This window comes from Pisolithus orientalis (genome assembly GCF_024613125.1).
Source record: "Pisolithus orientalis strain OTSU chromosome Unknown F5J12scaffold_1, whole genome shotgun sequence".
NCBI classification, from domain to species: Eukaryota; Fungi; Basidiomycota; class Agaricomycetes; order Boletales; family Pisolithaceae; genus Pisolithus; species Pisolithus orientalis.
This window is the reverse complement of record NW_026260782.1, coordinates 532,507-545,178: the sequence shown is the minus strand read 5'-3', so window position 1 is coordinate 545,178 and position 12,672 is coordinate 532,507. Positions and strand designations below refer to the sequence as shown.

The window sequence follows — 12,672 nt, the reverse complement described above, 5'->3', positions numbered from 1 at the left end:
AGGCCGTTGATTTCTGGTAGCTAAAGTGCTGATAGGCTGATAGTTGATCAGAGCAAGGCTGAGAAGAAATGATACAGCTCAAAAAAGGAATCTGAGAACTTACATCAGCAAGGTCGAGCTTCACAGCAATTCTGCGGTTCGCTAGTAGCTACAATGCCCAAGATACGAACGAGCAGGACAAAAAGACCCCCAGAAGGTTTCGAGGATATTGAGAGCGTCAGTTTTTCGCTGATCCTCGTACACCTGTATTCAATTTCTGCAGATTCTCGATGACTATGCGAAGAAGATGAGAGACGCTGAAAATGAGTCCCACGAAGGTAAACGCAAGGCGGAGTCGCTATGGCCTATCATGCGCATTTCGCATTCGCGCTCGCGGTATATATATGAGCTTTACTACAAACGCGAAGCTGTTTCAAAGGAACTTTACGACTGGTTGTTGAAGGAAGGCTACGCAGATGCAAAGTGAGCCCTTGTAGCATTCACACAGCAGTTGTAACGTCCGCTGACAAAAATTTCAGCTTGATTGCCAAATGGAAGAAAACAGGCTACGAAAAGTTGTGTTGCTTGCGGTGTATCCAGACAAGAGTGCGTTGCCATGCATAACGTTAACCGAGGGCGTTGTGCTGAATCGAGTTTAGGACATGAACTACCAAGGTTCAACGTGCATTTGTCGTGTTCCGAAGGCTCAGATTCGCCCCGGAACTGTTGTGGAGTGTGCCCACTGTGGTTCGTCTACTTTTCGTGCTGGGAAGGACGTTCGTCACTAATCATGACTTTTGACTATAGGATGCCGGGGTTGCAGCTCGGACTCTTAAGATGCCGCCATATCATATCACCCTTGCTTATTCCCTTGGTGCACTTGGGCTGTACCCGGCCGGTGGGGGTGCGAACGCCGTGAGTTCACTGACGTGCCACTGCTACAGTCGCATCTTTTTTGGTATGATGGTGGAATCAGCAATATCGCGTCTCGCATATGATGTATTGTACTATTCTCTTTATCTGTATATTCCAGTGAAAGACCGTACTCCAGGTTGCGACCGCGCGAAGGTACATAATTGAGCCCGCTGCACGCATATGAGGGTGCCTTACGTATACGGGGTTGGTGTATGGTGATACCTTGTCCTCCGGTGTTGCCTCGGCGCTTATTTGGTAAGTCCAACAAGCACAAGCCTACTTAGCAACAAATGCATGAAGACAAGGCATCGAGGATACACACTACAAGGCCTCCTTGTCTTCCGATCCCTGCTTCGTGAATGTTGACTGATTCTCGTACATCCTTGTCCTTTCAACCTTCATAGCAAACAGGACGGTCTTGTTTTTTTTTTTAATCGCTCGGGAATAATGTTGACTTCCCCGAGTGTTGATGGTCTCCACTGATATAAATCCGGAGGCAGCTGAACAGACGCCCCGTTGACATCCAAGTTTAGGATTGCAGCAGGTAAGTGAGGCAATGCCTCCTTCACCTTAAGGTTCGTATGCTTATCATTGAGCAGGAGACCAAACGATCATCAGCTTCCGGCACACTCTTTATCCAGATAGGAATGTCTAGCGGCAGGAAACGTCCCCAGTGCCACCAGTGTGGGACGATGATGCAAGGTCATACACGGAAAGGAAGAGGCAAATTCATATGCCCTGATTCTTCTACTTCCACCACTGGCATGGACAAGGATCGCGCTGCGTCTGAGGTTAGTGTCGCCGAATCGCTGTCGACCCGGAGCCATTTAGGTTCCACTCCACTCCCCTCTCCTCCCGTGTCTCCGTCCCCTTCCCCAAGTCCGGTCCCCCCTCCTGCTTATACACCGACGTTCAAGCCTCCCCCTGGGGACAGCTGGCATTGGAAAAATCCTAACTGGAAGTCTCCGCCGCCCGATCTTCCGTTCAGTGGCCTCGCCGGGTTAGAAAGGGCTTCCCTCACGCCAACTGAGCTCAACTCCGAATACCAAGCCAGCATTCAGGGAGGTCGTTTCGCCGGCAGCGTTACTCTCCAAGAGATTAAGGAAGAGCTCACTGACGACCGCGAGGACCTAGGGGGCGTTGGGAATAACAATGACGACGACTTGGGATCCACGCAGAGTGAATATTCCGGCGAGTTCACCCCCATGCCTACGGATACACCTCGTTCCTGGAGCCCGTGGTCGCAATCTGATTCCAGTGACAACCTCTCTGGCGTTCTTCGTGCCAGTACTCCCCTGTTCAAAGTTTTCCGCACTCGCCGCGGGGACATATCCGAAGTAGCGCGTGCCGCCGAGGAGGAAGGCAAACACGTGTGCATCATCGATGCCCCGCCTAGCTACCCGGGTACTGCCAAGCTTCCACGGGAGAAAGCAAATGGCACGGTGTGGGTCCTCGTTAGTGACCGTGAGGACGACCTCAGGTATGCTCTCGATTGCCAGCAACGAGGCATGCCAGGGACCCTGGTTTTCGACGAGCAAATGGCCAAGCGGAATGGGATTTTCGAAGTTATGATTGCTAGTCTCGTGGGCGGCCTCGTTGTCGCTCTCGGATTCAAATACCTGTAGCGATTCAGACAAGCATTCACATGAAGCACTCGTTCAGCGGGATGTGCGTTACGGACATTGTTTGTAAAATCTATGCTCGATTATGGCCCCTATGCATCTCACATGTATTTACCACATCTTATGCAAACTATGCCTGTTCTTTCGTTAAGCGATACACTACATCCAACAAGCAGAATCAGGTTGCAGAATACATCATAGCTGGTTAGCGATAGGTATTTGAAGGTGAGGTATAAAACATAATGACAAGCATGAGCATATCGTGAATGCCAAATAAATCAGTACAGCCCACATGTATCCGTATAACTTACGTGATCCAATCAGAAGTCCTTGAACGCCAAAGCTCTAGACGGCCCAGTCGTCTATCGTTCCATACCCGGGCCTGGCTCCCCAACCCCTTGTCATCCGCTCCTCGATCCTCTCTTCTTGAGATCTCCAAGGGGACGGTCCAACACCCAGCCAAGTGTGAAACCAGCCAGAACTTTCTCCCTCTGTCACCCTCCCGGGTTCTAATTTGGACTTCTTCTTGCCCTTCTTATCCCGAAGTTTCGAGCTACTGGGCCGCAAGCTAGAGTAAGACTCAGGAAGCTCTGCAAAGCTGATGCGCTTCGGCGTATTTGTACCTGACGATGGGCCACTTCCAAACGCTTTGGCTACGCCATTTCCGAGTAAGTCCACCAAGCTGACGGAGCTCGGAGATGGTGCTGGTGTTGGGGGAACGGAGTGCACTTTCAGAGAAGAATGCGCGGGAGGGGATGGAGGCCGTGTGGACAGAGAGTGCCGACCTTTCGTGAACAGACGCGACACAGACGCCGTAGCATTTGACGCGGCTGAGACTGGCGGAGGGGGAGGTGTCACAGGCTGGAAACTCCGTGTACGGTGGTGGTTCCCCCTCTTTCGACAGTCGTCATCCACGGAAACGGATGATGGTTGCTTTTCCAGAATTTTGCGCAGAGATTGCATTGCACGATATCCGGTGGGATGATCGGAAGACGTGGTAGACTCCGAGGACGACACCGACAGCACCTCTACCGGGGGTGTTGTGGATCGCAGGGCCAGCGGCGCTCGTCGTATTGGCGTCACGGAACGAGATCGAAGAGTAGATGCTCGGGTTCTCGGCCGACAGCGGCCACCAGGAGACGATCGTATTGTTCGCACGGAGGATGGCGAAGATACCGCTGATCCCCTTTCTGTACTTGAAGTACCGGTGGACCCGCGCCTCGAAGGCAAGCCAAATAGTCGAGAGGAAGCTTCGGAGGGAACTTCGGGCCGTTTCACAAATTTTGTAAGGAGACGGTAAGCTGATAACGCGGTACCTGATATTTCGGAGGGGGAGCTGGAAGACTGGGAGGGAATTGTGTGTGGGGTGGAATCGGGTAAATGGTTTCGCAAGTTAGCAGAGTGCGTGGATGGAAAAGAGCGAACACCAAGCGTGGATGGAAGTATTATAACTTCGGGGTCAGTCGATGACTCAACGTACTGAGTCAGCGCCCTTGGTGCGGGTGCAATAAGACTATCGCGCGCCGGAAGTGAATACTGTAGCTGTGAAGTACTAGAAGATGCTCCATTGAGCTCCAAAAGCGACGGTTTACTTCGATGGCGTAATCGTGACGCTGTGGATGTCGGAAGACTGCGGCTCACCGCACCTTCGTCATCAGATGAGACACTATCGTCCAATAGCTTATCTACGTCTTGAGATATTTCCTCCAGGTGGTCCATCCACGTTGCATGTAACCCGCTGTTGACTCTAATGCGTGTGGATAAGTTTCGCGCACGCACTTCCAAGGTACGGTCTGGCTCGGTTTCCGCAGGGGAAAGGAGTGTGGACAAGCTTGTCTGCGTGGACATGGAACTCTGCAGTAACGCGTTGGACAACTCGAGCGCATGCACGCTGCGCTCCAGTAGAGTGTCGAGGAAAGGGTCCGCCGGCGGACGTGGTGGCAGGACACGTTTTCGCCTGCGAATGTGTGATGGTGACCGACGCTTCGAGGGCATGCTGGAATGGTCGCAATCCTCCTCCGTATCTGCGTCTGCATCGTCTATTGCACTGGGATAATCCGGTGGCCTGTCGGATTCTTCCTCCTCTAACAGGAAAGGCTTAACTGGGAGAGCCCAACGAGGCGGGGAGGAGTATTCCGGTAGTGTCTGGACTGTTTCGGAGGACAATCTCGAGACAGAAAAGCGCTTGCGGTGCGATTTACGGGGTGGTAGGTGAGGGTTGTGGTAGGTGTTCATCCAGGTTAGCAGCAGCTGAGAAGAGAACGCGAGAATGCGACAGATGAGATGGGTGCCACTGCGTGCCAAGTCAGTGGTCACTTACATGCTGGCTAGCGTTTAGAAGAGAGATTGATGGTCGGATGGAGAACCGTGCAGCCGGTTGATCCACGGCCTGGCTGACTAAGCAAGCATCATCATGTCGTGTTACGTATTAGAACTGTCGGGACCTGTACAGTAATATCTATAAAATTATCTTCGAATGCAGTGTCACAGGATTTCGGCCACCTCCAAGATTGGTGTGGAGAGAGATTCCATAGATTTTCCTCCAGGTAGCCACTGAAGCAGAAGGTGCTCACCGACGATAGGAAACCACTCACAGGCACACTTCAATCCAATTCAGCAAGGCTTATTCATGTACGCGAGCCAACCATTGTACCAAGACGTGAAAGTCTATATCCAAAGTAATACTAGTATTCCTTTCCCAAGTTTCCAACGTGTCAAGATGGCATGAGAAGAACTTCGACATCACCACCCTTCTAGATACCTTCCAATTTCCGTCTACGCAATTCTCGAAGTTATAGTTGTTGGCTCAGGGAGCACAAAATGGTCGAAAGGGCCTGCAGCACTTTCGAGGTACATCCTCGTGAGTCTTTCCCAAGATGATGTGACTGGGAAGTAGAACTGCCACGTCGTCCAGAGGAAAAGCCGGCCGTACCGAGAAAGCATGGTATCGTAGTCGACTGCAGCACAGTCAGCAATGTTGCTGGAACTGGTGTCAAGTTCGCGTACCTTGTAGCGCTCCTCGAAGTTCCAGCCATTTCTGCGTGACATCAGTAATAACAACATCAACACCCCATCGAACAGCCTGACAGTCAATGAGCTATCAGTGTCCCCAAAGTCCCGCAGAATCACTCACTTCCATCATGTGCTCCGGTTTGTTGACAGTCCATACCATAAGTCGCTTGCCCGCGGCCTTACATTCTTCGCGGAATCTGAATATGATATGCAGAATATATTTGGAAGTCTGGAAGGCACTGGAAAGATGTGGAGACGTACCCGGAGCCGTCCGCACTTGCTAGCGATGCAAACGACATGGAGAAAACCTCCACGTCATTCCAGAAATACTTGCGAGCAAGAGCAGTGCTGACGCCAATATGAGACCGCCGACAATAAGGCAGCCTCGCTTTCGCAAAGGCAACAAACCGCGGGTGCCAAAGGCCAAGCAGGATACGAGGGGCAAGTTTAGTTTCCCAGTCGGGCTGCACCGAGATAATATCATGCATAAGTAAAAACAAACGGTCCGGATCATTTTGAACCTTGACGTCAACATTGAATTTGACGTGTTGGTTCTCTGGCTAATGACAAAGGCAATCGGTGGACGTGCAAGTGATAATCATAGTGTGTTTACCTTCATCAGCAGGGCGACAGTTTCTGCGAAAGTGGGAATGGACTGCCGTGGTTCCTTGATCGTGAGGAGGCGCTCCATCCCATCATCGCCGTACCATTTCCGCTCCCTAATCAAACCTAATGACGACAAACCGTTTTAGAGCACGAACGTGCATGACCAAAGGAGGTTACTCTTACCTTTGCAACCGGTGGTTCTTTCCAGAGCTAATGAGGAGCACACACATTCGTTTAGTTACCAATTTGGGAAACCCGAATGCACCAATGAGCCTACCTGGATCGTGAAACATTACAACAACGTCATCCAAAGAGACGTGCACGTCTGAGATACAGGTTACGGAGAAGGATCATGGGTAAGGTTATGAAGTACCGCTCTCGATGCCCTCGGCCCCATCGCGGATGGCGGCTTCAAAGCTAGCGAGCGTATTCTCAGGAAATGTTGCAGAGGCCTGAATGATAGCATGTGGCGTTTGCGATGATGGAAATCGCTCAGCACGTACCCCTCGGTGACCCCAGCATTCTGTAGGACAGAGGTGATGTGAGTCATGGAATAACGACGGAATAGATCCGATTCTTACCTGGCAAGATTCTTGCAGCCATGAGGGGTGAAAATTAGGATTGATTAAATGTCGGTGGTATGTAAGAGACGGAGTGGGGGTGGGATGCCAAGGGGTTGAAGGAGAACAGGCCTTATATACCAGCCTAGCCGAGTGACTATATAATAATCCGTTAATCGGAGCGCGAGGAAGCAACAACAACAAAAAAAAGAAACCCCCCACGGTGGAAGGCGATACAGATCTTTTAAATCAACCCCGTCCTGCCGACCCGCCGAGACAAGCGTAACAGCAAGGAGACCTACGGACCTCCAGCTCCAGACTCCGGAGTATATAAACACGATGGCTTTCCTGAGTTCCGATAATCAGTGTTTATGCTTCCCGAGGCGCTGGAGAGCAGATCTTCTTCAGTACTGCTGGCTTTTGACGCAACCGTATCACTGAGAGGGGATTTAGGAAGTAGCTGACCCTCTTACAGGATGCATGCCCCTCAAGGATCCTGCGTTCCGAACCCCGAAAAAACAAATCAGTCAATATGGTTCATAAAATTACCAACTTGCTTCGCTGGCGAATTATTGTCAAACGGAGAAACACTCAAGAGAAGCCGAAGTGGTTGCAATAACTTGCAGGTGCGACGTGAACGGGGATATTAGTCGTAGCGACAAATTTTCCTCCCAAAAGAGGATACAAGCGTAATAACCAAGGTTGCGGGGGAGAGGGGTATCTGTCTAACAGCATTCCAGGCATGCATGTACATAATACTATTGCTAAATCGCGCCGTACGCTACATAATCAAAATCCCGTTACGAATTGTCCCGTCGCCCAACTAGGACATTGCCTTCATCGTCCGTTTCCCCCCCGTACTCGCTCACGCTACCATCCAATCTCAAACTCCTTGCGACTTTGACAACTTCACTGGTTTCGCTTGTCCCCTCGCTCGGCGTCTCCAACACGGATGGCAGAACTTTGTTGGTTTCTATCGGTATATCCTCTTCTTTTGCCAAGGAAGGCTTGAGTTCCGGCGTAGGTTGTTGGATCTCATCTGATTCTTGTGCTACCGTCACCTTAGCTGAGATTTCACGTAAAGTATCCAGCATCTGATCCCGTACACGAGCCGCAAGTTCAGAAACATCTGCCACGGTCAAACCAACGGTTGATATTGGTGGGAGAACTGTTTCCAAAAGGCGATGGTGATAACGTTGAGCGGCAATAGAGGCGGATTCATAACGATAACATACCTCTCAGCTTGATGGTCCCTGTATCGAAGACACCCTTATGGTATATCCTCCAATAATTTTCGCAGACAACGGGTATTATCGGTATCCCAGCCTGGGCCGCCATGTGAAATGCTCCCTTCTTGAAGGGAAGAAGGGAAGGCTCTTCTTGACAATGTCGTGTACCTTCGGGGTACATCATGAGTGAAATGCGCTTGGACTTGATCTTCTCCCCTGCAGCCTCCAGCGACGCACGAGCCTTGGAGCTATTGCCACGGTCGATAAATACAGCACCGGACATGAACATCCAAGGACCCAGTGGAGTCCATTGTAGCTCCCTCTTTGCCATGATGGCTGCTTTCTGGGGAAACATCCTGTATGAAAGTAAATTAGGCGCCAAGCAGACCAGATAGAAGATGGACTAAAGATACTGACCTTCCCAAATATAAAATATCAAGCATGCTCTGGTGGTTGGCCACCATAACGGCAGGCCGGGTTTGCAAATGTTCCTCCCCTTCTACCTCCACGGTGATGTCAAGTGCATAGCTAGCAACGGCATAGAAAGTGCGCGCGACGATGTAGTTGACATCGTTTCGGCGACCGATCAAGGTCATGCCAACGGCAACTACGACGCCCCATGTGGATGCCACCACCAACGTTCCGAGAAAAACGGTCAGCCTCCAGTAATAACGACCAGTCGGAGAGTTGGAAGCAATGGATCGGAGGATGATGAATGGAAGTGATATGTAAGCCAGAGGTTTCACGATACATGCGAAATTGCACATTGCGATCTATAAGCTGATGACAACGATTAACAGAAAATTTGGTCCAACCAAGAGGGTCTCCACGCTCACACCAGCGAACGCGCAGCCAGGTGAGTCGCGGAAGAGAATGGCTGTTCGGCTGAAAGCCCGAGAGGTGGGAAAAGGGATGTTGTTCACTCTTTGTTCCTCAAGGTGAACTGCCCCAACACATGCTGAAGTATATGTAGTAAGAGCCAGAATTTCTGGTGGCATTGAAGGCTCAAGACGACGATCGTCCTCCCCAATGACTTCGAATGCACGGATTCTATCATATGATCCAGGGACCTTTACATAACCATTTCGTGGAATTCATTCCAGAAGAGCCGACCGTCGAAGGTGGAACAGAAACGGTCACAAGGACAACACATGACTACCAATAAGTTGGTGATTTTGCAAATAGGGCGTGAACACCGTCCTACTTCGTTCTCGCGGATTTGCGACGAGCGTTGATCGCATCTCCATCCGATTCTTTCCTTTTGCGTCCTCTCCTCCCACTCGTTACACCAGGGCTTCCCAATCCAGGCACATTTGATTCAGTACTCCCCCTAATTCCATCCTTAACATCTTCTCGTGCGTCCTTTTCCGCCGTTTTCCTGGTGTGGTCACTTTTAGTAAACTTTGCCTTGGCCTTGTGAGAAGAGGACACATCTTCCCAACCACCTCTTTTGGCCATCTCTTCAATGACGCTCCAACATGCTTCAGATACCCTCTGGACGCTCAGACGGCCACGATTCAGAAGTGCCATTTCTGCAGGGATATCACTTGAGAAACCACCATCGCCGAACTCGTAGACTCGTCAACAGACCTTTAATGGCTCTTAGCCCATCTGATCCCACATACGCAATTTCTTCCAGAGCATCATGTGACGATACACCAGCGACGCGACGCAACAAGGATAAGGACACAAAGTGCGGAGCGCGCGAAAGGAGCTTCACATCTACCATGAACCACTTTGGTACCTCCTTGTTCGTTTTCTGTTACTCTTAAACAACTCCGAAAACATTTGAAAAGAAAAACCCCTCACTGGATCGTAGTAAGGGTGGGAACTGTGCGCCCACTATTTCAGATACAGGAGGACGCACATAAAAATAAACGAACCTGTCCCACGCAGTGTCTGCCATGATGCCGGGACTGGTCAGTGGAATGCCCAGGTAGATTAAGGTGCTCACAGTCTGGATACGCTTCTTTGCACACCTGCGCAACGGCACTTGGAAATCAGCGCTGATGGAGAGAAATGAAATGCGCAGCATACCTCCGCAAAACCTGCAACGCCTGACCCATAGTGTGCCACCAAACCTTACGATCAGAAACGGTAGTTGTTGGTCAGGATAAGCACCCTCACCAGGATTCTTACAGTTTGAGTGATAGAACAACACCTATGCCTGCTAGACGTTCCGAGTCGAGCGATGAACCTTACAGACCGACCTTGTCTCCAATTGACATTTCTTTCATCAGATTTCTTGCTTCGAAATTGCGGACCCCTTCCCATGCTGTCGTCCCCACAGCCTCAAAGTCATCAACACTGAACTGGTAGACGGAACGGGTTGTATTCGATTGCACTGAAAGAACATCACACATACCTTGACGTCCTTTCCCTTGACGATGCGTGAATCAGGCTCCGCTTTCATGAGCCAGTACCTCATTTTGCATGCAGCCGAAAGAATGAAGGTGATTGGTGTTTCTAGGCGCCGTCTTTCACAAAGAGGTGTGTCGGTTAAGCTCAACAACACAACATCAAACCGAAACCAGCTGTCATATGTTGACAACGTTCAACGCTCAACACTGACTGCGTCGAATTTCCAGTGGAAAAGCACTGCCATGTCGCATACGGTACATATCCGATATGATAAGTCCCCGTTGACGTTTGCTGTGGACGCCCGGGTGAAATAGGACGGTCTCCGTCACCCAACGAACCTACGGCTAAAATAACGAGGCACTCTCTCAGTTCTTTTCGAACGGTGCGACTACTATTAATGGCGGTGAACCTGTGTGCAGCCTTGTACAACCCCATTCAATGGTTGCTGCGCATTGACGATCGTGACGCGTGACGAGTGGTCATAAGGAGGTCACGCTGACCCAGGCTCATTGCTCTCCGCCTCTTATATAACCTGAGCGTCCTTCCCCTCTCCTTAGTGCATATTCGTAACATGTCAGCCAGCGGACTTCAAGACATCGACCGCAAGGACCGTGTGCCCTCTCCCGGTGGCTCTGGATCATCTCATGGGAACGTCGTAGACCACAATGCGCCACATGGTAAGTCATCTCCGCCACTCCCGTAGATGCATCCAGGAAACATGTATAGTGACAGACGATGTACCAGCCAAGCGTGCGGGCATGCATGGGGACGCACACCTGATAACTGTGCAGCCTTTGAGGGCCAGCGAGTTGCAGGTATGCAGGCGTGGTAGCTCAAATTCAATGGTGTCTTGACAACCGCACTTCTAGCCTTCGTATGCTCAAGATCTTGGCACTGGTCAAGTGAGATCATTTTAGGTGCAGATACTTCGGATTTTGTGATATTCACGTTTATGTAGGTGAAGCATGGGGCATACGGGTCGCTCCTTAATGGGCTGGGCACCGTCGTAGGATTTCTCGGAGCGATACCTTGTTGCCCATGCCCCAACCCGTTCCGTAATGTTCAGCAAGGTATCTATCCAGTCCGCATGCGTTCTACAACCCCGTTCTCAAAATATGATTAGGCTCGGTGGGCTTGGTCACACGTTTTGGACAATTCTACAAGTCCGTCGATCCTGGCCTTGTACAGGTCAATGTTTGTACGGAGAGCCTGCGCGTAGTGGACGTCAAGATCCAAATAATTTCCATTGGAAGACAAACGGTCATCACTCGTGACAACGTTAACGTCGAGATGTAAGCTTTCAGCTCGAACGGCGGTCTAAACGGGTCACTGACGTCACAACAGTGATTCCGTCATATATTTTCAGATTACGAACCCGTATCGTGCTGCTTTTGGCATCAGTGATCTCCGTCAAGCGCTGATCGAACGCGCTCAGACTACTTTGCGGCACGTTGTAGGCGCCCGTGCTGTGCAGAGCATTGTCACGGAACGGGACGCAATCGCATTTGAAATAGCAGAGATCGTGGGCGATGTTGCCGACAAGTGGGGTGTCGCCATCGAAGGCATTCTCATCAAGGATATCCTCTTTAGCCCAGAGGTCGCTACCTCTCTTTCTTCTGCCGCCCAACAGAAGCGCATTGGTGAATCCAAGGTCATTGCTGCTCGTGCCGAAGTCGATGCGGCTCGTCTCATGCGTCAAGCTGCCGATATTCTCGCCTCACCAGCTGCTATGCAAATTCGTCAACTTGAAGCCCTCCAGCAGATGGCGCGGAGCGCTAATTCGAAGGTCGTGTTTGTTCCCATGCAACTCCAGAGTGACATCATGGGCCAGCTGGGAGGGGGGTCAAATCAGATTGCCTCTGGCTCAGGCACCCTCCGTGACGAAACCGGGGAAGGTATCGGTGCTGCTGGCCGTGCTGGTCTCTTAGCGAGTGTAGAACATGTTTAAGCTGTGACCGATTTCAAACGCTTTAGCGTTGTTTGGATGTTCCTGGTTACTGTTATATGTATCCTCCCTTTACTTGACATGCAGCCCTTTGTTACTTGTATCTCTCTGTTTCTAGTTCGTAGCCTAGGGTCTCCTGTATACTGCCTCCTATTAATGAAATCTCAGGTATATGTTTTTACTGTTAGCCACCACCAGCTTGTCCAACCCCAAGAAGTAGTCAGCGTTGTGGACATCCAGTTGGATCAGTTCCCCTACGAGAGATTCGGATGAACTGACTACGGTCACCTTTAATAGCACCATAAGTTGTTGCTCAAAATATCGAACAATGATCCTCTGCGCAGGTATCAGTGTTGCATCCTGTCGATCATCCATGGCTCCGTGGCTGTGTGATCTCGTTACTGTATCTGAACCCATGTAAACGGTGCCTTCACTACCATCAC

General features: G+C 50.7%; 7 protein-coding genes across 7 annotated transcripts; 3 read left to right on the top strand and 4 right to left on the bottom strand.

Annotated features, from left to right (window-relative positions):
• Window positions 1-153: 153 nt before the first annotated feature.
• Window positions 154-815, top strand: F5J12DRAFT_711610 (the record flags this gene model as incomplete). The annotated part of the gene is made up of 5 exons (XM_051740716.1): window positions 154-216; window positions 263-462; window positions 519-585; window positions 639-726; window positions 787-815. 5 exons carry the CDS (start codon window positions 154-156, stop codon window positions 813-815), a joined length of 447 nt encoding a protein of 148 aa, XP_051605451.1.
• A 465-nt stretch (window positions 816-1,280) lies between these two features.
• On the top strand, window positions 1,281-2,690 carry F5J12DRAFT_7941 (uncharacterized protein). Its single transcript, XM_051744000.1, has 2 exons — window positions 1,281-1,438; window positions 1,494-2,690. Exon 2 carries the CDS (start codon window positions 1,542-1,544, stop codon window positions 2,517-2,519), a length of 978 nt encoding a protein of 325 aa, XP_051605450.1. The 5' UTR covers window positions 1,281-1,438; window positions 1,494-1,541; the 3' UTR covers window positions 2,520-2,690.
• On the bottom strand, window positions 2,657-4,876 carry F5J12DRAFT_790426 (uncharacterized protein). Its single transcript, XM_051743830.1, has one exon. The coding sequence runs from the start codon at window positions 4,749-4,751 to the stop codon at window positions 2,862-2,864; it is 1,890 nt and encodes a 629-aa protein (XP_051605449.1). The 5' UTR covers window positions 4,752-4,876; the 3' UTR covers window positions 2,657-2,861.
• A 415-nt stretch (window positions 4,877-5,291) lies between these two features.
• On the bottom strand, window positions 5,292-6,737 carry F5J12DRAFT_901902 (PLC-like phosphodiesterase; the record flags this gene model as incomplete). Its single annotated transcript, XM_051748230.1, has 10 exons — window positions 5,292-5,473; window positions 5,523-5,598; window positions 5,650-5,725; window positions 5,790-6,088; window positions 6,142-6,257; window positions 6,318-6,344; window positions 6,412-6,459; window positions 6,508-6,586; window positions 6,638-6,657; window positions 6,716-6,737. 10 exons carry the CDS (start codon window positions 6,735-6,737, stop codon window positions 5,292-5,294), a joined length of 945 nt encoding a protein of 314 aa, XP_051605448.1.
• Window positions 6,738-7,403: 666 nt separating this feature from the next.
• F5J12DRAFT_7781 (uncharacterized protein) lies at window positions 7,404-9,045 on the bottom strand. The gene is made up of 3 exons (XM_051742311.1): window positions 8,341-9,045; window positions 7,930-8,279; window positions 7,404-7,862 (listed from the first exon to the last, which is right to left on the bottom strand). The coding sequence occupies exons 1-3, from the start codon at window positions 8,688-8,690 to the stop codon at window positions 7,495-7,497; spliced, it is 1,068 nt and encodes a 355-aa protein (XP_051605447.1). The 5' UTR covers window positions 8,691-9,045; the 3' UTR covers window positions 7,404-7,494.
• On the bottom strand, window positions 8,934-10,311 carry F5J12DRAFT_790389 (DUF55-domain-containing protein). Its single transcript, XM_051743829.1, has 9 exons — window positions 10,289-10,311; window positions 10,134-10,235; window positions 10,051-10,084; window positions 9,961-9,980; window positions 9,878-9,902; window positions 9,807-9,822; window positions 9,733-9,754; window positions 9,514-9,682; window positions 8,934-9,455 (listed from the first exon to the last, which is right to left on the bottom strand). Exons 2-9 carry the CDS (start codon window positions 10,158-10,160, stop codon window positions 9,124-9,126), a joined length of 645 nt encoding a protein of 214 aa, XP_051605446.1. The 5' UTR covers window positions 10,161-10,235; window positions 10,289-10,311; the 3' UTR covers window positions 8,934-9,123.
• Window positions 10,312-10,477: 166 nt separating this feature from the next.
• F5J12DRAFT_790382 (uncharacterized protein) lies at window positions 10,478-12,467 on the top strand. The gene is made up of 6 exons (XM_051743828.1): window positions 10,478-10,961; window positions 11,011-11,099; window positions 11,154-11,186; window positions 11,243-11,354; window positions 11,408-11,576; window positions 11,629-12,467. Exons 1-6 carry the CDS (start codon window positions 10,856-10,858, stop codon window positions 12,230-12,232), a joined length of 1,113 nt encoding a protein of 370 aa, XP_051605445.1. The 5' UTR covers window positions 10,478-10,855; the 3' UTR covers window positions 12,233-12,467.
• Window positions 12,468-12,672: the final 205 nt, after the last annotated feature.